The 23338-nt window shown below is 52.3% G+C and overlaps 1 protein-coding gene across 6 annotated transcripts in view; it reads right to left on the minus strand.

The window, feature by feature from the left end:
* Positions 1–347: 347 nt before the first annotated feature.
* The window catches only part of DTX2 (deltex E3 ubiquitin ligase 2), a 61415-nt gene continuing 38424 nt past the window's right edge, over positions 348–23338 (minus strand). The window contains exons 6-12 of one of the 6 annotated variants that reach the window (XM_077836976.1): positions 21373–21504; positions 8839–8883; positions 6736–6806; positions 5186–5344; positions 4872–5033; positions 2337–2426; positions 348–1119 (exon numbers count right to left, since the gene is read on the minus strand). In XM_077836976.1, coding sequence (XP_077693102.1) covers positions 895–1119; positions 2337–2426; positions 4872–5033; positions 5186–5344; positions 6736–6806; positions 8839–8883; positions 21373–21504 — 884 coding nt within the window. In that variant the 3' untranslated portion in view covers positions 348–894. Of the gene's footprint in view, positions 1120–2336; positions 2427–4871; positions 5034–5185; positions 5345–6735; positions 6807–8838; positions 8926–21372; positions 21505–23338 lie in introns of all 6 variants that reach the window. The other 5 variants (XM_077836975.1, XM_077836980.1, XM_077836979.1 and 2 more) reach the window with 5 other exon arrangements.

Genomic DNA, 23338 nt, shown 5'->3' on the forward strand with positions numbered 1-23338 from the left:
ACAGAGCCGAGGAGGGGGGGGAATTGACCTCTGCTCCTAGACTCTGCTGCCGGGGAACGAAAAGCCCCTCTCCTTCCTCGAGGCCTGGGGCACTATTTGCAAAGCCTCGACCAGGAAAGGGACACGGACTCCAGGACCTGTCCTTCCCCCTTGCAGGGATTGCTTCTGCTGTATCCATAGCACACTGGCTCGCAGCTGATGGGAAAAGCCCTGTTGCGGCAGGACGGGCAGCCACCACCATCTTTAGCAGAAGAACACGAGGCCTGGCTCTCTACAGCATTAGCCAAGCTCCAGCGAAGGACCAGGTATCAGACCAAAAAACGAAAGCATCAGACACAAGAGATTCCTTCAAGGCGAATGACAACTCTCCAGAGCAACGCAGCGTTTATTAGGAGCACAGCACAAAGGCATATGTATTAAATCAGCTACCCGGGGACGGGGGTGAGGGGGAGGATGCACTCAGCTGAGCAGAGCTTCGGGGCGTTAGCCAGAGGAGTACGGACATTTCTGGCCATTCGTTGCTGATCCAGAGCCAGCAAGACGTCCCTTTACGCAGCACGGGAGCAGGGCTGGGACCGCCCGAGTGCTGCAAAAGTACACAGAGAAGCGAGTTGATCAGCCACCTTGGGAGCACATTCCAAGCATGCCCTGGCTGCAGGAGTGCTCCGGTGTCATGCCTGAGACACCAAGATCAGGACCCTTGGCTTATACAAAAATAACCTGCTCTCCAGAAACCAGACTGTACAGACCACGTGACTCCCAAATACAGTGTTATTGCTCAGAACATGACAAGTGATTAGAGACAGGACCTTAAGGCAACAGGAATAAGTGCACTAGCCGCCCTCCAGAGGCTTGAGTAGGCATTCGCCGTGCGTTGCACAGACGTGACGCGAGTCACTGTCTCAAGCAGGCCTCGGTGACGCCCTGAGCTGCCAGCTCTGCCAGCACATTGTCCAGGTAGTTGGGGTCGGGGTAGCCGTGGCCGCTGAGATTGGTGTCCATCTCCGTCTTGTGGTGAATCTCGTTCCACACCACCGTGTTGCTCTCACCGGTTGTGCTGGAAGTGCCCACGGTGAAGATTAGGCGTCTCTTCCAGGCCACCCTCAATAGATCCAGGACCTAGAGATGGCAAAGGGGACAGCTCCATTAGACAGCAAAGCGTCTTGGGCAGCTTGGGGCTCTGTGCGACCCGTCCAGCTGGGAGTGGGTTGAGCGAGCTCTGTTCCAGGCTGGTTCACTCTGCCCTCCCACTCCATCGCCATTCCTGGTTGGACCCAAGTCCAGGGCCGGCTCCCCCTCCCCGCAGTTCCCTCCTTTCCCATGCTCTATGGCCACATGGTGGGAGCACTGCCCAAGGAGTGAAGGCAGCATGGCCTAGTGGTCAGGGCACCAGGCTGAGAGTCAGGAGCCCTGGGCTCTATTCCTGACCTAGCTGGCGCAGATCACTTCCCCTCTCTGGTCCAGAGTTTCCTGGCTGTACAATGCGGGGGAAGGGGTGGGGGGAATAGATGACACTTAATCCCTTTCGTCTGAGGATCTCAAAGCACTCTGCAAAGGTGGGTAAGTCTCACTATGAATGACCTGCAGCACCAGCAGACAGACTTCCTTCCCTCCCAGAGAGGCAGAAGATGCAAGCCCTGCTCTCTCTGGATCTATGCAATACCCCGTCCATTTCTAGACACACGTCAATCCTTAACAGTTACCCGCAGAGGAGACAGTGTCTGGATGAACTCCATGGGGCAGATTTCTCCCGGGAAATAGCCGGTTAAAATCTAACTCACTGGAGCCCTGCAGTCCCAGCGGGGAACCCTGGCCATTTGGGTTGGAAGGGATGCTCCTAGTCCATCTCCGGTATGGGTACAAGCTAGCACTGATGGCTTCCCGTGCATTTCCCCTCCTCCAAAAACAGGGTATTAATCAAGGAGACGTGGAGATTCCACGGCCTCCCTTATCAAACTGCTCCCTTTACCCGACTGTCCTTGCAGTTACCAAAGGGACCCACCCTGCCAGGTACTGAGTGCCAGCACCCACTTAACTCAGTGGAAGTCCAAGCACTCAGCCCCTTGCAGAAAACACTTCACGCCTCCTACAATCAGGCAGGAGGTGCACGTGCTCCAGGCAGAGGATGCACCAGCCACGGACCAAGATCGCAAGTCACTTGTGGTCTGCGAACCTAAGAACCACCGCATTAATTCAGTTACTGCCCAGACTGGGAGTGAGTGCGGGGCTCTTGTAAGACTTGAAGTAAGTCCATTCAGCCCCACTGGAAAAAGGCCAGACTCAGGCCAAGTGCCGGTTACTGGTGAAGTCACTACTTGGATCAGGACTTTCATTACCTTTCTGCCCTTCTCGTTATCGGGAAGGTAACAGTACCGGGGAAAGCCTCTGGCTGTGTATGGCATCCCTGGATTGGGGTGCTCCGGCCCCTGCAACAGATAAAGGCAATCCATCAACTCTGTACCGACGACGGCTCCTTTCACAGGCTGACGGCACTGACTGATTCTTCCAACAGCAGGAGAACAGAACTGTGTAGACCTGCCCTCTCCCGGCTGCCCCAAGTCCGGGGGGGGGGGGGGGGGGGGAAGACACACAACATTACTCCCTCCTCGATCCCCCTCCTGTTGCACCCCCCCCAGACTTGGGGAAAATGGGGTATAACCCCCTCCCCATCCCCCAAATCTCCCTTGCTGCTCTGAGTCCTGGGATGAATGGGACTGTTCCCCCGCATCCACCCTCTTCCTAGGCTTGGAGGAGAATGGGGCAGGAACCCCTCCTTGACATACTGACCAGTGCCTGTCCCCCATCTCCACCTGCCTCTGCCTTATGCTACCCTGCCATCTTGGCCCTGCACTTCAAATCTATCCTATCCCCCCGCCCACCCTGCCCTTGGCCGCCGACCGGCCAGCCGCACCGCTCCAGCACTCCCGCTGGCAGAGCCGAGGCCAACTATATTCCCCAGAATCTGGGCACCAGCCACACATCGGGCTCACAGCGAGAGAGGGGTGGACTCTGGGGACGGCAGTTTCCATGCAGGAGATAGCATTATGAAATCAGGGCTGGAGTTATTTGGGTTGGAAACGGGAGTCTCCCTGACAGACCAGGATACTTGGGCCAATTTGATCTCAACACACCGCTGCTTTGGGAGAAATAGGGGCTTGGCTACACGCTGTAGGATCCCGGGAGTGTGATTTCTAATGCATGCTAATGTGTTGGCATTAGTCCATGCAGACCCCGCTGACGTGCGCCAAAAAGTTCCCGAATGTGATCTAACATAGCTTTTAGTGCACACCAGCAGCATCTACAAGGACCAGCTAACGTGCCCTAGAGATCACGCCCCTGTAGTCTGCATTAGGGACCTGTGTAGACGAGCCCTAAGGATCTGCATCCAAGCATTGCAGCTAGGCCAGGTCTGGTTTACAAACTGAGCCACTTGAAGTCTGTGCAGAACACAGAGGGATCAATTCTCCCCAGCATGACCCTTGGCAGAGCAGTCACCCCAGTGAAGGTGGCCAGAAAGGCTATTTTGCACAGACGTTAATGGCTAAATAAGGTGAAAGGCAGCTGGGGGAGGAAAAGGCCTTGCCTGGAGATCCATTGGGGGGGAGTGGGGGGATTAAGTCCAAGATAGAGAGGCAGCCTGGGGCCTGCTACGACTGTAAGCAGGGCTGACCACCTGGGAGACCTGGGTCCAGCCCAAGCTTCGTTAATTGCTCAGTTATGTGACCTTGGGCAAGCCATGCCTCAGTTTCCCCATCTGTGAGAGAAGGGTTAATCTCTTCTCAACATCTTTCCATTGAGAGTTTTTCCTGTTGTCACCGTAGCATCTGGGCACCTTCCATGTTACATTAGCAGCAATGGGGAAGTCTGCGGTGGACTTCAGGGAATCCCTGGTGCGTCTCCCTTTTCAAGGTAAAAAAGCCCAACACTGCTGCTTCGGGCAGGACGCAAGACAGGGAAAAATGGTTCATGGCTACACAAATGCCACATGTCACCCAGGCTCAGCAGCCACCACCAGGCATAGTCTCTCAACAGACCATTATGGAGTCCGAGTGAGGAAATCAGCCTCGGCAGCCATTTTGTCAGTGCATTCTTAACTGCAGGGCTATGACTCGAATGCTCACACAGCAGAGAGCACAGAGGTCGTTCGTAGATAGATGATGGATTTACAAGTGTGTTAACAAGCTCTTTGGAAAAAAAAAAAACCAAACGTAGGGCACCCAGATCCCATGGGATCTTCCATTAGATAAACCCAAAGAATTGGGTCAGCATAAGAGGAATTAAGGACATAGGAGTAGAAGGGACCTCCTGGGTCAGAGGCTAGTCCTCTGCCATCACAGGCAACCCCATCACATAATCCCAGGCAGAAACTTATCAAGATCCAGCTTAATTAGTTCCGTTTCTTGCCTCCACTAATCCTATGGGGAGGCGGTTCCAGAACCTCACTCCTCCGATGGTTCAAAACCTCCCAATTTCCACCCTAAGCTTACTCATGTCCAGTCTATCCCCATTTGCTCCTCTAGCTTCAATCTCTCTCCTCCTCCCTCCTTGGGGTCCGTAAGGCTCTGAAGCCGTCTAATCCTTTGGTGCCCAGTCCGATCCCTTTGGCCATCACCAACTGCATGAGGGAAGAGGGACACACCGGTGCGTTACCATGGCTGGTGCTTAAAAGAATTGTGACGCGAGTTCCACACGCCTCATAGATTCAATGCTCCACCACGGCAGAGACGAGCTTTACTTCATTGTATTCATTAGGCGCACGACGACAGAACCTAGGTATCTCAGCCATGGAGCAGGGCCTCCTTGGGCTGGGTGCTGTACAGACAGAACCTGAGACAGTCGCTGCCCCAAGGGGCTTACAGCTGCCTACGTACCTGAATCCCCCTGCTAATGGAGTACACGATCTGTATTGTCCCGCAGTCCTGGTGGCCGGGAAGGGATTGAGTGAAAGTCGAAACCTCCATCTTCCCTTTTGGCTGAGTGCCAGTCTTTTCGCCATAGATGGTTTTACAGGAGGGGCACTGCAGGCTGCCATCCTGTGGGTGAGAAGGGTCACCATCAGAGGGATTTCACAACAGTAGTGAGGACTCTAGCACTAGTATCCGTACTGCCATCCTGGGCCCTACTCATGGATCGGGACCCCACTGTGCTAGGTCTTGTAGGTAACTGGCCCGGGGTGGTGCAGTACCTGGTTTCCATTGGCGTACATGGCCAGCACACAGAGCAGGTGGAAAGCGTGCTGGCATTTGGTCAGTTGCCCCACCGCTTCCGGCTTGATTGTCTTGCCCTCACAGGCATCGCTGTAGCCAGAAGGCGATGCCAGCTTTTCCATACAGATCATACAGTCCTTGAAACAGAGCAAGAAGAGACGCCATTTACCGCCAGCATCGGGCTGCAGCGAACATTAGCCTTGTTGATGATGCATCAGCTTGCCAGAGAGACTATTTAGAAATTAGTCTACAGTGGCATTAAAAAACCCCTTTGAAGTCTGAGGAAGTTTCTGCCCCCCTCCCTCCCGCAGCTTTTACCTATTGGGAAAACACTGATTCTTCTACTTTATTTGACTTGTCTATCAGTGTGATCTCTAGAGGCCTGTCCCTATAATCAAATTTTTTTTAAAAAAAGTATTTTTACAACACCTCCCATCCTGAAGGATCCCAAAGTCCTACACATACATCCTGAAATCCTAACCTTTGGGATAGAGGCCAGCAACTAATGAGTGTGTAGCCCAGGAGGGGCTAGCACAGAAAGTTTATACCCTGGAGTTTTTGGTGAAAGGTGGAGGTGGTGGGACGAGAAGGTTTTCGTAGCTACGGGATGAGAGAGACCTGGGAAGCTGTGCCAGCCCATTCTGGGAGCGGGGTTTGCTAGTCTGGTCTCTGTCCATGAGCAGCCCACTCTTTTATAGATTAAAAGAAGCCAAACCTTTTTGCACTTGAGTATTAGGCTAAATAAGGCGGCAGCTTTGTATAACTTCCTATCTCAAGTAGCAGTGTGTATCCCTCCTCAGAGCTCCTGGAGCCAAAGAGGACTCAGGGGCACTGCAGTTCATTTTGTTAGCTGCTGAGCAAGGCAGTTTTCCCCGTGAGATCTCTGCGGGCAACGTGCATTTGAGATGCAAATATTCGGCTGAGAGGTCACATTGCAGCTGTCTCCTCCAAGCATTCGAGTCTGCACACGGGACCCTCTAAATAAAGGTCCTAGCCTTTTGGGGGCACTTCTACCACTCTAAGATCCCAAGTCAGCATCCACCACTGCCTCCCATTCGTTTGGGTGCTTCCTAACATACAGGGAAGTTAGGGCTGCTTCAAACTCTGGCTGCGTTGGAGTCTGGAGATGTTTCAGTTGACACACACAACAGAAAGGTAGAGAGCAGTGGTGTCCCAGGGTAGCTATCTTGGTAGGAACAGGGACCCTGGAGCTCTCACACTGTACCTAACAATGCATGAGAGGCCTTGCAGATACAAGGCCTTTTCACCTAGTGTTGACAAGACCATTAACGGGGTCCACTGGGAAGTCATCTGTGTAGGGCCAGCTGGTGAGCATTGTGTCAGTGAAGAGACCTGTGGAGGATCTGGCTAACAGTCTAAAGAGCTGCATAGGTTTCACATGAGCCTTGCCTAGTATGAAGTAAGGCAGGCCTCTTATCCAGCCCACAACTGCTTTCGTTCCTTCCATTCTTCCCCTCTTTGGGGGAAAACACTGTTGTCAGAGACTCCTTTGATTCCTCACACTCACCTCGTCAGCAGGGGCTCCTCTCAGCTCTTCCAAGTATTTCCTCACCACCTGCTCGGGCTCGCTTGGGGTCACTGAAGAAAGGGAGGGAAGAAAAAAAAAAAAAGCCCATAGGGAAATAAAGATTCCAGGAGGTACAACGTGAGCGAGAGGAGGCAAAGAAGGAAGGAAAGCAAAGCAGTGGCAGGCCAGCCTGCCAAGGAAAAAGGTTACAGGTTAGAGTTGGAGCAAGTTAGTCCAGCAGGGGCCATTCTGAATGGTTAACACTACTCTGGTGCTCAGATGCTACGGGGTTCAGGAAATGTGTCGATTTTAAGGCCCCCAAAAAGGGACCAGTGCTCACAGAGTCAGATTTCCTGCAAAACACAGGCCAGAAAACGTTACCCAGTAAAAGCCAAGTAGATAAAGAATCGGGTTGTAAAAGCTCCCGCTGCACGGGGCGAACAGCCACCGCTCCATTGGATGTCAGCGGGAGCTGCAAATGCTCAGTCAATCTGAAGCAGACCTCAGGATCCTCTCTAGTCTTCTGATACTTTGCTGGGCTATGCCCTCCTCACATACTGCAGGTGACCACTGGCTCCTTTCAAATACCAGTATTTTGCTGCACTGGGTCTCAGAACCAGGCTCAAGGACCATACACACCTCAATGGTGGAAGAGGGTCATGTAGCCTACATCATTAAAAAAAAAAAAGCAGCACATGGATACATACTATATAGATAGGACATAATTAGTCTGAAAACCGTTATCTATACGCACTAGTGCTCTCACATCAGAGAGCCAGGGAAAAATCTTAAGTGAAGACACAACTATGGTCAGATCCAGCAGTCGTCAGGGTGTTCTCCTTATGCCACGAAGGAGCACAAGAGTGCAATAAGCTTCATTACTGGATATTGCATTCCTAGCAGGAAAGCAAACCCTTCCTCGGAAAGGGCCTTTCTTGGGAACGTCTCACGGCTGATCCTGGCTGGTACCTCCCATAGAATGCAAGTCACTGGGGTTTCTAAAAATAAGCTGGTTTCTTAATAAAATGAATGTAAGTCTCCAGAATTATTAACTGGGCAGAGGCCCAGATCTACAAAGGTATTGAGGCATCCCACTGATTCCATGCAAGTTGTGCCTACGTACCTTTGAGGATCAGGGCCTGAAATCCTTATATTCATCCGAGTTCTCCCCAAGCACGTATGCCCCACTGCAGTCCCAGGGCTCGCCCTTCAGCACAGGAATGGATTTCCTCCCTGCTGGTACCCCAGGGTATCCCTCCCTTCCCACCCACCAACATACCCGGACTCTGGTCTAGGACCACCCCTGGGGTTGGGAAGGTACAGCACTCTCCACTGAGCTCACCTACACGGCAGAGAACATGTACCACAATGGTGGGCACTGGTCCACGAGGCTCTGAATGGAGACTTCTAGCCCGTATCAGGTAGGGCATCAAACAGCGATCAAAGATCAGCTTCTTGCCATCCCCAGCATGGGCTGTGGGGCCAGGCGCTCCCGACCAGCATTTCACCACACTCTTTCCCACAGGTGAAAAGCCCCCTGGAGGCTCCCCCACCCCTGCCCTGAAACATGGGGAAAAGGAGGAAGAATCCCAAGTCGGATGGGGAGGGGTCCCTGACCCAGCCCATGTGTAGAAAGAGAATGAACTCCTCCCTTTGACCCCAGGAGATGGGATGAACCTCCCCCTCCGCCCCAAAGCTCAGGTGGCATTTTGCAGACCACCCCGTGAGCTGCCTGCTGAATGGCAGCAGAATGCTGGGGCTGGGTTTGGCAGAGGGGCCTCGGGGCATCCATGCCCAGTCCCCACTGAAATGCAATGAGAGTGGGCAGCTCAGGGGTTCAACTGCTCTAGAAGACCATTTGACCCTGCGATGCATCACTCAGGGGGTCATAAAGGACAAGGGGGCTCCATTAAGCAGCTCACTTGCCTCCTCAACGGGTTAGGCTGGGATTGGCTCCTTGTGGGACGGAGGTGCTCAGGAAGCCCCCGCCACACAGCTGGGAGCCAAGAACCTGTGACGGGTCACACAAGCCAGGGGAAATGGGCCTCTCGCGCTGTCACCAGGTGCCATGCAACCTGACGGCAGGGCGCCAAAGCTCCTTACCAGTAACTGTGTCCATCATAGACGCGATCAGGCTCTTCCACCAGCCTGCAAAGGGAAACATTTGCACAATCGATGTTATGACTCCACCTAGCAGAGGGCAAAAGAGAGGACTAATCACTCGGCTGGTCTAGAGCCCTCGACCACTCCCTCCCCACTCAGCCCTAGTGTAAAGCCCAACAGGCCTACGGACGAGAGAGGGGCCGGGGGGGGGGGGGCATAGGGTGGGGGAAGAGGAGTGCCATGACAAATGCTATTACCAGTAAGTAATTCTTCCTTGCCCCTTCTCCTCTTCCTCCATCCCGGCCAACAAAGCTAGCGGGGCCCACAGGCTGGGGCAAAGGCAGCTTGCAGTGAGGAACTCAGGCCTACCACAAGGAGGAGTTTCAGTGGCTGACGCTCCAGGCTTCTCCACCCAGGAGGACGCCCTGCTCTCAGTGTCCCTGGAAGGGCAAAACTGCTCTGGAAGAGGACTTTGGGAGGGAAATCTACATTCGCTGGCTCTCAGGTCAGGTTTCCTCAGTTTACCACTCCAAAAGGCATTTCCCTAAGCACCGCAAACACGCCCTGTGCGCCTCCTGCAGGGCCCCCAAGAGTGAAAGCTCATTTAGGCTGTTCCACCTGGGTGACCCTGTCTTCTTCCAATTCCACCCCCTGTTAACCCCACCGCTATGGAGCGGGAGGCAGGCTCTTAGGCTAAGGTGTGGCCAAGAGCAGTATCTCTAAAGGCAGCTCAATAAACAACTCTACCACCGATGAACAGGCCAGACTAGGTTCCAGCACTCTCTCCGACAGCCCAAAAATGCCAACAGGAAAACATAGGAGTTACAACTTATTTTGGTCACTGAAGAGAGCAGTTGTGATTACACAGGGATTGGGTCGGATGGGTACCATTCATGCAGTCACTTTTCAGAGTAGAAAGCAGTTTTAGGAAGCAGATAGAAAGGACCATCCACTTTTATGCGAAGTATTCCTTGATCAAGTGGGCAAGAGTTCTGCTGCCTCAGGTTTGTCAGTTGGGACCTCTGCTGCCCTTCGCTCCGGATATCAGACGAATTGGTCTTTTCAGTTCTTGAAGAACTGGTTTTGGGTCACACAGAACTCCAGGGGCACTCGACAGCCAGCTTTTGCCCAGAAGACATGGCCAGATTCAAGGCTACATACTGCTTAATAAGAAAGCGTGAATGAATAACCCTGCTGGACAGTCAGAGGGGAGATGAAAAGCTACCTTGTCTGGTAAGAAAGATCACCGGGTAACGATTCCATTGCACCTGCCTTCCTGGATTAAGAAAAAACTATTGAAAGGCTACTTTCTGAGGGCTAATTCTGACTTGCATTGTAGTCAATGGCTAAACTCCCACGAATATCAAAGGGACAAAGATACAGCCCAAGGCCTGTAGCTGCAGGAAAACCAGCCACATCAAGACAAGTGACCCCCCCACACCTCAACTGCAGCAGAGTTATGTTAGCAACAAAGAGTTTCTAGCGAATATCTGGAAGAGAGATTCCTAGATTTTAAAGGCCAGAAGGGGCCATGATGACCCTCTAGTCTGACCTCCTGAAGAGCACAGAATGGAGAACCTCGCCCAGTGATAACTGCAGCAAGCCCATAACTTTGGGCATCAAGGAATAAACTCTTAAGGAAACCCTACTGCACACTGTGAGACACAAGAAGGGATTGGGGACCAGGACTCGGGCCTGCGCCAAGAAATCCCATCCTCACGCTCCTAGTCATCAGATTCCCTGAAGTGGAATGCTCAGGGGAGTGGGGGAGGTTCCTGACTGACCTGACAAGTAGGCTCGGGCCCAGAAAACCATGATGGCCAGGGCCAGCCTAGGACTGAGCAGATGGCAGGGGCCCTGCCTTAGTTTGCCATTACTTTCTGAACAGTAGGAGGTGGCAGGATGCTGTTCCCAAGGGCTGCACTCAGATAACGGCTTAAAGGGTCTGGCGAAGATGCTTAGCGTCTCTGCTCGGCCAGGACAGATGCAATCTAGCTGGGCAGTTTCTGGGCTCATCCCCATATTAGACCTTGACAAACTTTGCTTCCCTCTCCAGGGGAACACAGACAGTCCCAGGACAGGAAGTAGGGGTTTTGCACAGCCACAAGAACTGGGGAACCCCAGGAATCCCCCCTCCAGCTGTGGGTATAACGGTCTGTCTCCACAAGCCAAGACACAATGACCAGATAGGGAAGCTAAGGTGGCCGGGCTAAAGCTCACGCTCCTAGAAGGCTGAGACACCCCACAGAACCCTCAAAGGTCCCAACTGACAAAAGCAGCTCCAGGGACTAACACCTATCAGCTGGGCCCAGAGGAACCAGAAACACACAGCAGCACACGCTGATACCAAGATCCCCCCTGTAGGCAGGTCCATACCTGAGACTGCATCAGGAGCCTGTAAAACAGACACTACAAATAGCTCAGAGGCTCCTCACCAGAAGCCTGCCTGCCTGTGGTAAGGAGCCCTTTTGAAAGAAGGCTCTGCCCCCGATAGAGCAAAGCTAGACCCAATTTCAGAAAGGAAGCTGTTTGCACCACCCTTTGAGGGAGCTATTAAGAGGAAGAACATTCACCTGTGGGAGAGGCCATCCCTGATTGGGGAGGAGCCATGGGAGATTATAGGGAGGAGTGTGCCCTGGGGAGCAGACCAGGGCTACTCTGAGAGGGGAAAGGAGTATGTGTGAGAATTGAAACACTGTCCTTGTCTTAATGGATAATGCCACTCTTGTATTCAGCCTTGCTGAGGGGAGCCAGGGGCTGGACTGGCTCAGGGAGGGTTGGGTGGGTAGAGGAAAGATGTGTTCCTTCCTCATTTAGTTGGGCAATCAGGATCTTCATGAAGCTCCTAAAGACACCAACCCAAAGGTGGGGGATACAAGTGACCAGCTGCCAAAAACTTGGCTAGGTGGAGAGGGGCGAATACTCATCCTTCAAATGAAGCCAACAAAAGTTATCCTTAGGGTACAGACCTGGGCTCTGGAGACCTGGAGCCTATTCCCAGCTCCAACACAGCCTCATCGGTGGGACTCTGGGCAAGTTCCTAGCTCATTCTCTAGGAGTCCCTAACTCTTCCCCCTTCCCGCGGACCTTTGGGCTCTCCGGGCTGAAAGGCTCTCTCAGTATGAAGGATTACTGTTCTGAACCCCAGGGTCTGGATATTCTTGTGCAGGACGGTCCTGACCCCAAGTGTTGGTGGACTGTGAGGTTTATCCTTCTGGCCGTTTCCTGGGACAGAGCATGGAAAGAGAGATGAGATAGAGGGGAAGAGATGCAGGCAAGGACGAGGCCCTGATGTTTCTCAGTCTTCTCCACTATAGCTCAGTTCTTTAGGGAAGGGCCATGCCTTTGCTTGGCTCTTCCGGTGGGCCTGAGCTCCAGCCCTTTAACCGTAGGTGGGGTGGCACGCACAGCAAGTGTGAGCCCTGAGCATTCGGAAGGGGTCCGAGAGAGGATCTACCGCACACCCAACGGACTGGTAAAGCAGTGTGCATCTTCAGGTCTCTCTTTCCAACCGGCTGAGATTAGATCCAGCGGCTTGTGTTCCTTCCGTCCCAGAGAGGGCATACTCTCCTCTATGGAAGCTGAGACTCCCCTTTACTTTCTAGTTCCCATCAAATGTGAGAGTGAGACTGCAGCCTTGCCTGTGATCCTGCTGCCCTCTGAACCTTCGTAGCCGTGTGCTCGTCCAGTGCAGCCAGAGGCGATAGCGGTCGGGGGTACTGGGCTCCAGGCACCAGGAGCGCTGTGAAAATCTTACCCAGCAGCTTATTTGATGGCTGTAGACTTGGGTTCCTCCCCCAGCCAATCGATGCCTCGCCAGGGCTAAGGCAGGATTTATGGGAAGGGGAAGGCACTCTGCCCAGCCAGGCTGTCAAAAACATCCCCCTGCACATCTGGACGGGTCTAACCCCAGGGACATGATGGAGTCTAGACTCTCGGCGCCAAAGGGAGGCCTGTGGGCCCTCAAGCAGCCGGAAAATCTCAGCTTCTGCCCCGGGGAGATGCTGGGGGTGTTCCAGCTGCTTGGTACCAGCCGGCGGGAGTGGGAAGGCTGAGTGACCCTGCGTGGGTCGAGGCGTGTTTCCAAGCAATCCCCCACTCCTCCATTCGCAGGGGCAGCACCTGCACCCGGAACAGGCCGACTCCCTCTGGCGCCAGAAGGGGGAGACCCGGAGCAGAGGCAGCGCTCGCGAGGGCGTGTGCAGTCAGTCCCCTCTGCCAGTCACAGCGTGAAGAGGGGGGTCCCAGCTCCCCCTGCCCAGCACTTACCCTGCCAGAAGATCCCCAGGGGGTAGGGGGTGGTGGGTGGGAGGATGTTCCTAGAAGGCAACTGCCACTTTAGCCTAACAGCTGTGGAATGCAGAGGGCTGGAGTTGGTGGGGAGGGGACTTGGTTTCATGCATGGCTAGCAGGTGGGACCAGCCGCGCAGGGCTGTCAATCTCTCCGGCGGTTGCGGTTGCTGCAAAGACAGAGGCTCCAGTTTTTCTTGCAGGGAAATAAGCCTGCTCTGCAGGGTCCGGACCAGCCTGGAGGCAGACAACCGGCCCGCAGGCTTGTGAAGCGCTTTGAGATCTATGGCCGGAGAGCACGGTCTGAGCCCTGAGCAGCAGATTAGCTACATGCATGGCTGCAGGCGATGCTCAACACCACCCACTTCTTCCAAGGTGGCCCAGTCTGATAGCACGTCAACCCCAGCCTCAGGCCCGCGGCTGGGAGCTTGAGCTCTGACTGGGGGATCAGGCACCAGATACCTCACCCTGGAGTGGTTCCTTCTGGGCTGTTCCTTTTTAAGATTCTTCTTGTCCTCTGGGCTGGGAGCTGGAGAGGGAAAGGAGGCTGACACAGAGGAGGCGGCAAAAGGGCAGAGGGAAACAGACGGCTGGAGTCACGCCAGCAGCGAGGTCTGCTTAGGAGCCACCATAACACCATTTCTACAGCACAAAACGAACGAAAGCTGTTTGCGAGATTCACCCATGTGCAGAAATACTGAGGACGCTCCTTGCTCAAACCTTCCGCTGCCCAGGTGCATAAACCCTGGGTTCTCCCGAAGGATTTATGGAGCACCACACAGGAGCGTGGGGTTTTACAGAGCAAATAAGGAGAGATTCTCTGCCCAGAAGAATCCAAGCTCTCTGTTAAAATGAAGACAGGAATGCCACAGAGCGGGGCTAGGACAATGGGGTCAGGCAGAGACTTCGAAAGCTAGGATGTGTCTTGCTGATTACAGCGGCTGGGACACCCGCCTCAGAATACTGATGGTTCTGCCATCTCACAAGCTAGAGGCTAGTTCCTACGGTGACTCCTCTGAACCTGGGGTATAAAATGATCACACACTCCCATGCTGCTGACCCTCTGACACCTGTTACTACAAATGACACCAGCTGAATTCGTAGCCTCCCGCTGGCTTTTTGCTTTGCATCTCTGCTAAGCACTACGCAGATGGAGGAAAGCAAGGTTTTTGCTGGCCTCAACGCTGCACAGACCTGTATCCACAGCAGAGGGCCCCGCAGGAATTGGTAGGTAAAAAGGCATCATAATTTGACAGGATGTAACCTAGTGGTCCATGGGGTGGAGCGGCTTGGGTCACCCTATGCAATCCCCTCTGGCACTGACATACTGCGCCAAGCCACAGCACCAAAGGGAAGGTGCCAACAGGGGAGTGTTTGAGAGTAAGGGGCCCCCCATAGGTTCGGTCTCCTGCTTTGAGCAGGATGGATTCATTCACTAGACGACTGGCTATTTTTCTACCAAAGAGGCACCAGATTTTGGCCCAATATCCCCATCCATTAGTATTATGCCAGTAATTCCCACGAGAAGCTACAAGAACCCTGTCAAGCCCTAAGAAGCTGCCTGCAAAGCTAGAGCAATGGTTTCAGGGCAGTTGGAGACAGTTTTTCAAAGATCTCTGGACCCACATAGGCACCACTGTAGGTGACCAGATTCTCCAAGAGATAGTAGTGTGCCTCATGCATGCCAGCTGCTCAGCTCTTTTGAAAATTTGGCCCCAACGGTGGGTGCTGAGCATTTGGGAATTTGGAAAGAGAGCTAAAAGCAGAGACCTAAGTAGTTATGATACCTACCAAGAGGTCAAGACACAAGCTGAGAACAACCACATCTGATTCAAGAGATGCACCACCTTGTACTACCCCGATCTGGACCTTAAGGATATTTGCTTCGGGGGCCTTTGTCCAAATCTTCTTGAAATCTACCCCCGCCCTGGTTCATCTAACACTAAACACTCTTCCATAGCTCTTTGGAGTCAACACTGAGTTGAAAAATATTACAGCATACTCGAATAACGTTGTCTGTCACCCCCCGGTCGTTGTTGCTTTATTGATCATTTGGGAAGGGAAGAAAGGTTCACTGCCCCTTCCTTTACAGGCGTGAGGATACGTTATTTTCCTAGCACTGCCCATTTTCTGGAGATAGCAGGAGGTTTATTAAGAGGAGGGCTTTCCACAGATAACATTGAGCAGCTGTGTTTTGGAGGCTTACAGCAAGAACACACCTCCTTCTGGCGATTAAAAGGAGCCATATGGTTTGCAGCAGCTATTGTTTCACACACAACACATGCCAAACATGGAGACGTTCTTTCTAATTAAAGTTAGGAAAAGTGATCCCCCCCTCCCGCCCCCAAATATTTTTGCACAGCTTTCTCCTGTTTTTGAAGCCAGGGATCAAAGCTTTACACTAAGGGCTTGCCCACACTCATGGCGGCATAACTGGCATCACTCGGGTGTGAATAAGCCACCTCCCTGCATGATGTCACTTACACCGACCTAAGTACAGGTGTGGACAGTGCTATAGGGGCAGAAGAGCTTCTGCTGCTGACACCCACCCCATGGATTTATTATACTGAGCAGCACTACGGCTGTGCTGACGTTGTGTTTCTAGTGTAGACTCGCCCTCCTCCGAATAACCCAGCTGTGCCTAGGGGGATCCTGAAGTTTCTTGAAGTGTTGCCCAGGCTTTCGGGCAGTCGGTTTTCCTGCGCTTTGGCATGGATGATTCCTTGAGTGGACTTTTTATTTTATTTTCCTCTTGCTAATCCTGTGTCTCTAGTGACCTCAGAGGAAGGACCTCCCTTGAGGCAATCGGGAGAGGCTAGAACAGCAGTTCTCAGACTTTTGTACTGGTGACCCCTTTCACATAGCAAGCCTCTGAGTGCAACCCCCCCTTATATATTAAAACACTTTTAAATATATTTAATACCATCATAAATGCTGGAGGCAAAGCGGGGTTTGGGGTGGAGGCTGACAGCTCGCGACCCCCCATGTAATAACCTTGCGACCCCCTGAGGGGTCCCAAGCCCCAGTTTGAGAACCCCCAGTCTACAAGACCAATGAGGCATTGGACGCTTGGGGAATAGCACCTGGTGGAGCAACCCATCCCCACTGTAACAGGGTGGTCTGTCTCTTTAAGGAGGAGTTTTGACCCCCCCCACCCCACCCCCATTCAGCTCTTTCCTGTGGCGTGAGTGTGAAATGCATCAAGTTCAGACGGAGGTACACTTTCCTTTAGTTCATCACTGCCACGTTCTGCAGCTTTCTGCCCTCCACAGAACAACAGGAAGGACAACATGCAAACGCTTACGTCCGCCTGAGGGCTAGCGTGGGTGAGTTGCTGGACTACGACGATGGCGTCAGATTAGCCAAGCCCCCATGGAAACAAGGCTAGCAACTGGGAACATGAGGCACAGAAATAGTGCAACCCCACACTGCTCCTGCCCCCCCCCAAAAAAAAAAAACCACCTCAGAGGAAGGGGGACAAGCAGGGAAGCTATGGCTGAGGACTAGCTAGAGAGCCTGGTGATACGAGACGTTTTGGTCGTGCTGCACTCGACCGTCACCTTGGCTGCATCCTCTGGTCTCTCCCCCCAGGGAAGGACGAGCATTCCCTTTCATTTACCCTAGTTGGGCTACTGCTCCGGTTTTCTCCATTGAGCCAACCGAGCTGGTTGGTTCCAAGACAGCCGGGAACAAGAAGGGTTGGGGTGGATCTAATCTAGAGGTACGCGCTGTATTACTTTCCCCCTTGCATTGTTGGATTCTAATTCTCTTGCAGAATTAGTGCAGTAGCTTTATGCCAAGGTGAAAATGGTGTGTTTCCTATTTTATGTAAGGTAGAAACGCAGAGGTAACTTGAAATGCACTAGCTGTATGATTCATCGATACCAGAAAATCACCGACAGAGCTGAGAGAACAGGGCATCTACTAATTATCTTCCTCAGTCAATACAGGCCAGGCATTTGCAGAAGAGCAGCATAATCCGGTTTGGATTTCTTTAGCTCTTTCTTTTAAGCAGCAGGTAGCTTGGAACTGCTGGTACAGACAGGCTCTCTTCATTAAAACGCTCCATGCGATCAGCTGTGAAATCCTGTCGTGCTGCTATGGGAACAAACTGCAACACCCCAGGCATTTGGGGTGGCTGATGTGGGACTTAAAATTGGCCATCGGAGAAACTGACACCTTTCAGCCTCCCGGGTTTGAGGACGCTAGACGGTACTGCCGGTTAGGTGCAGGAAGCATCCCCCTGCCATGCCTCTAGGGGCCTGAACAGCGAGAGCAGAAATATTTACACTGTTCAGTGATGCTTTCAAGCAAGGATGCATCGGTTTACAAATCTCGCTGGGACATAAGAATGTGTGTGTTTGCGATACAACAACTTATGGAGCACAACAGGACCAAAGAGATAAAACTGCCGTGTCTGATCTTTACAGCTACCAGGTCTACAAAGAACAACGGGGCAAAAGAATAATTAAAATGAAAAACACCCTTCAGGTAGCCCTTGTTTATTTCCCTGGCAGTAATGGCTAAGGATCTCCAGCAGGGACAGAGACCTTTAATACTAGCAGGGACATAAGACTTTAGAGAGCCTGATCCTTGGAGGTGCTGAGCACCCTTTACTCCCAGGGAGCTGAATGCTCAGAACCACGCAGGGTTGGGCCTACAACACATAAAGCAAACGAACTTCAATGAGCAGACAAAACGGTTGATGGAATAAGTCATTCTCCTCTTCTAGGGGGGAGACACCCAACCATTGTGTATTAATATGGGACATCTGTGCTGGAGAAGGCCTGGCTAGGGAAGTATGTCCATGCACGAGCTGCTCAAATAACAATGAAAAAAAACAATGGGCTGGATCCTTTCGGTGCCAGCTGCTCAGCTCCCCTCAGGCCATGCCCAATTGTCAGAAGGGATGTGGTACCACCCCTCACTCTCTTTGCTTCAACAAGAGGCTGGAAGAAAAGCGTGCATTTCCTCCAGCAGATAGATGGTGCTGGTACCCTGAGGAGGGTCGGTCCACGTGAGTTACCCGGCGGGCAGTGACGTGAGTTCCCACAGCCCGGCTGGCAGGCAATTGGCAAGTCCCAGCAGGCAGACTGGGGCAGGAGGATTCAGCTGAGCGTGTGTAGTCTAGGGCCAGCTCCATGCAATGTCAGAAAGCCCCCAGCTATTCCCCTGCCGGCTGGAAATGCTAAACTCATTCAGTGACTCTCACATTTGGGCCCAAGGCAGGGCTGCGGGAAGCACTGCTCCATATTTGGGCTCAGGGAAGCTAACAGCTCTAGGCTGCACGTGAGGCTGGCAGCTTGGGAAACATCAGTACACAAGAGATCTCAGCCAGGGGAGAGCTAAACGCCCTATCAAAGGTGGCTTCTGGGGGGTGACAGGGCAACACACACAATGCTCCAGCTGGATCAGACGGAAGGAGAAGGGCTAATGGATTAGGCAGGAGGGTGACATGACACCCATCATGGACACTGACCCCTCCATTCTCCCGGGGACTGACACCCTCTTCCCCCTTCCTCGGTTGGCTTCCTGGCTCATTCCCCATCACCTTGAAACTCCTGGGCCCTTTCCGAGTCCAGCACAGTGCTGTCTCCAGCCCACTGTCCTGGCCCCATTACCAACCCTCCTGTCCTGCAGCGTGACGTCCTCAGAGTTCCTCTTTCACAATAGTGCGATGGTGCTTAGAGGCTCCCGTTGTGCTAGGCGCTGTACAAACCTACAGTCGCTGCCCCACAGAACTTACACTTGGGCTGAGCTAGGAGGATCTGTCTAAGGGCAGATCCTCAGTTAGGGTAAAGGAGAACAGCTCCATTGAAGTCAGTGGGGCTATGACCATTTACACCCATTGGGAGTCTAGACCTAGTCTCCCATTACACCCGCCACACCCGTCCATTGTGCTCGGCCTGTTCCAGCCCCGCCCGGTGCTCTACCCTGGTCCTTCGTGCTGCTCCCTGGCTCCCAGCAGGCCAGACACCCTCACTCCCCATTCAATTCCTCTGGCTGCATTCTGCTGGGAAGTGCCCATCCACCCCCGCTGTGACTTGCCCCTCCTGGGCCTTTAATGCAGCTCGAACTGCAGCAGAATAATTCAGAGTAAACCTGGGAGCCAGATATAAGCTTGTGGGCCCAGATCCACACAGGAACTTCGCCCCCCACTGAAATCAATTCGGTGCCTAAATACCTGTGAGGATCTGGTTCTCAGTCACTTTGAGGGCATCTTCCCACCCCCCCCCCCCCATTAGATCACATTGGTACAGGCACCCCTTTCTCTACGTGGGTGAGAAGTGCCAGGCACCCGTTTCAATCTCAGACGTTCTGTAATAATTAATGCCAGGAGCTCAATACCCATACCGCCAGGTCAGCTGGTGCCGCTTAGCGAGCTCTTCACCCAGCTCGGCCCTTTGGCACTGCTTTCCATTTCCACACACTGTCTCTTCTCCACCTCACCTTCTCTCTTGTTCCTCCTGCGCTTGCCAAAGTCTGGTGTCCCCAGCTTCTTGCTCACCATCCTTTCCTTCCTCGCCTCTTCTGCTTCGCAGCCTGGTCTCTCTCCCCCTTTTCCCTTCTCTTCTGTTCCCCTCCTTTTATTACTCCCCCAGAACCGCTCTCCTCCTATGGTGGTGTATGCTCATTCCATCTGCCTCTCTAGTCCTCCCTCTAGGGTCCCCTGATCTTCACCTTTCTCTCCCCACCCCCGGCAACCCACTTCCTCCTTCCCTCCATTGCCTGCCAAGATCTCCAGTATCTTTCCCTGCCCCCCAAACCTATTCATAAAACCTTCTCCCTCTTCCCCTTCAGGGACCCCATTTGGGTTTCCAGGTAGGAGGGGGTCACCAGTGGCACATGATTGGACAAACACTCGTCAGGGAAGGTCTAGGTGTACTTGGTCCTGCCTCAGCACAGGGGGCTGGCCTAGATGACCTACCAGGTCCCCTCTAGTCTGACATTTCTAGGAGTCTATGCTGCTTAAACCTTCTGGGTTGCCTCTCTCAGCCCCTCCCCCTCATTTGCAAACAGCCCAAAGTGCAGAATGCGGGGGGGCACTCTGCTGGGAGGCATGGCCGGGCAGAAGTGGCCCATCCCCACGACATTTCCTGCTAGCTTGAGGCTGGGCAGCTCGGGCTGCAGCTTTGGGTACCCAACCCGTTCTGTTTGGTAGCGTAGGTCTGTGCCAAGTGCCCTATTCGGGCAGAAAGCTGGGCCCAGCAGCTTCACCCAGGGCGAGCGGCTTAGCTTGGGCTGGGAAGGGAAACTATCCCAGTGGCTCTGTGGCTGGGCTGGCGAGCAGAGTCAGCACAATAGTGCCAGGATGCACTAACCCAGATTTCCACCTTAGCTCTGCCGTTGGCCTTTCCCCATGGTAGAGTATGGGGCTGGGCTGGCGCACACAAACACGCAGGCCCGGCTCTCCCAACCCAGCCTGTGGCTTGTGAAACAAGGGGCTCCGCAAAGCTGAGGCTGCATGGCTTGGACCCAGGGAAGAGCAGGAAGTGGAGAAACCACTGAGGAGATGACTAAGCCTTGCAACAGGGACCCAGAAGGGGCTATTGCTGTCATTCTGGGTAGAGATACCGGAAACCAACATGCAACAGGCCCCGTTCCACCGGTTCAACCCAATGCTGAGCTGTAGGAAGTGGGTTTAACACATTTCATCCTGCAAAGCCCTAAATGGCCAGGGACTGACTTGTCTGACAGACACCTCTTTCCCTGTGCTCAGGGATGACCGGCAGGGCCACCCAAGCAGAAGACCCACTGGAGAGCAGCTGAATGATGTATTCCACCACGGCCCCACAACTCTGGAACTCACTAGCTCCCTGGTCAGTAAGGGACCCCCAGCACACTGGGTCCTGGGCCATGACTCTCCTTGCTGCTACTGTAATACAAATAATAGATGACAATAATTGACTTTCAGAGTGCCCGGCAAGCCCGAGCTGCCAGGGATAGAGGATCCCAGTGGGAAAGGTCTGAACTAAGTGTCTGGCTGCCGGGTTATTCAATATGCTAATTACTGGTTGAAAGGGACTGGGTTAGTTAGAGGCATGGTCTATTTTTACAATCTTATTTTCCGCTGTGGCAAGGAGCATTTAGAGCAAGGGAAAGAGCCCTGCTCCTCTTTATAGAATGAGTGCACCAATCATGTCAATTTAGAAAGGCAGGCCAAGGGGGGGGAAATGAAGAGTGAGTGCAGAGATAAAGAGAAGGAGATTGAAGCAAATACCAGAGAGTTTGAGCACCATCTACCTTTCTTGGACACTTTCCTCCCTTCCTTAACTGAGCTGTGTTTTTTAGTGGCTCTACGGGTGCTGGCAGGTTGCGGCGCACAGGTCAGACGCACGGGAAGTCCAGTGGCTGACATCAGCATAGCCGTCATGCCTACAGGGGACACGAGATCAACATGCAGGAAGGAAACAAGGGGGAAATAAATTTATTTAAAGAAAAAAAAAAGGAATAAATTTTTCAAAGAAAATAAAAAACCCCTTGATTCAAAGAACATAAAATATTTGTAAAGCAAATAAATGGGAAAGGTGATTCAGTTTGATTTCAGTGCAAGGACAGAAACTGGAGAATCCAGAGGAGGAACAGCTTGGATGGTAAATTAAAGCGGAAGAATATGTTCATGAATCTGATAAATGCTACCTGAAGCCGCTGCTTTAACAGAAGCCCCCTGTCTTCACCTCGGACTTGGAGTCTATGGATTAGCATAGACTTAGGATTCCGCTATTTAGACGGTAAGTGTCTCTATTTAAGGCTCAGCTCTGCAAGGTGGTGAGTACTCTTGACTCCACATTAAGAGGCTCATTGCTTTCCAGATCTGTTCCTTAGATTGTAAACTCCTTGGGGCTGAGACTGAGGGCCCTATGCTGGTGTAAATCTGGAAGTGGCTCAACTGGTTTCAATGGAGTTACACTGGATTCACACCAGTGTAACAGCAGAATTGGGCTCAGTGTCATGTTCTAGGCATCATACAGCCTGGGACATGTTTGCACATTGACCCAGATTCATTAAAACACCTAAGCACATGCTTAGCTTCAAGCATTACGGCAGCCCCATTGACTTCAGCCGGATCTCTTCGGTGCTTTGCTAATCAAAGCCACAGGACAGCCCAGTCCCACAACAAATTTGCTGAATTTGGTTTCTTAACGTTAATTATTCCTCTTAAAAGGACACCTGTTCCCTAAAGGGAAAATTGGCAGACAGAACTTCAGGGTTGACTCGATTGATCTAATACTGCAACATTCACTATTGAAATACAGGCCTGTTACATTACATTACAGGATTGTAACACAATCTAATGTAATAAAACTGCCCTAATGCTTACATATTCAAGGAACCTCCTGTCTGCCTCATTCCCCAACAGAAAAGTATTCTACCCTGAGAGACACCAGGATATTTAGAAAATCCCTTTTAAATGCAGCTCGACAGTGGTCAACATTTAGCAAGAGTTACCCACCAAGGAAGTACACAAGATGTAGCGATGTGTATATTTCCCTGTTCTTAGGGTTCCCCCTACATGGGGAGTGTTAGTAACCAATCGCTCACAACTCTGTTAGCTGATATTTTAAGTATTTTGTTTTTCAAACCCTTGTTTGGCTGGGGAGGGAAAGGCAGCATAAAAGATGCACAAAATGAAATCAATAAAATACCACGTACATGCACACAAACTAGAAAAAACTGAAAACAGGGTATTATCAGGGGACGTCTCAAGAAACCTTAAATATAGGGGACACGATCAGCTCGGTCTAAAATATATAACTCACTAAGAGCATCTATGGATTTTACATAGCCAAATGCCCCTGTGCAAAGTCAGGGCGAAATGCTATCCAATAAGCATTCTCCACTCAGCGCTGACTGCATTCTGTACAACACATTACTTTACAACACGTTACAGTAACTCCTACAGCTCCTTCTTTATACAGCTACAGACAGCCCCTGACTCTAAGACCTGATAACGTTAGGGTCTGATCCAAAGCGCATGGAAGGTGGGAGACAGAAAAGATTATTAACCTCATTTTACAGATGGGGAAGTGGGCACAGAGATTAAGTGACTTGCCCAAGGTCACCTGCAACACCTATGGCAGAGCTGGGAATTAAACAGAGATCTCGCAAGCCACAGTCCATCATCTTAACAACAAAACCATCCTTCCTCTCTAACAAGTGACTACCAGAGATGCAAGGCAGTGAAGAACTGGGCCTGATATTTGTATCC

The sequence above is a fragment of the Eretmochelys imbricata genome, chromosome 17 (genome assembly GCF_965152235.1).
Source record: "Eretmochelys imbricata isolate rEreImb1 chromosome 17, rEreImb1.hap1, whole genome shotgun sequence".
In the NCBI taxonomy this organism is placed as follows: Eukaryota; Metazoa; Chordata; order Testudines; family Cheloniidae; genus Eretmochelys; species Eretmochelys imbricata.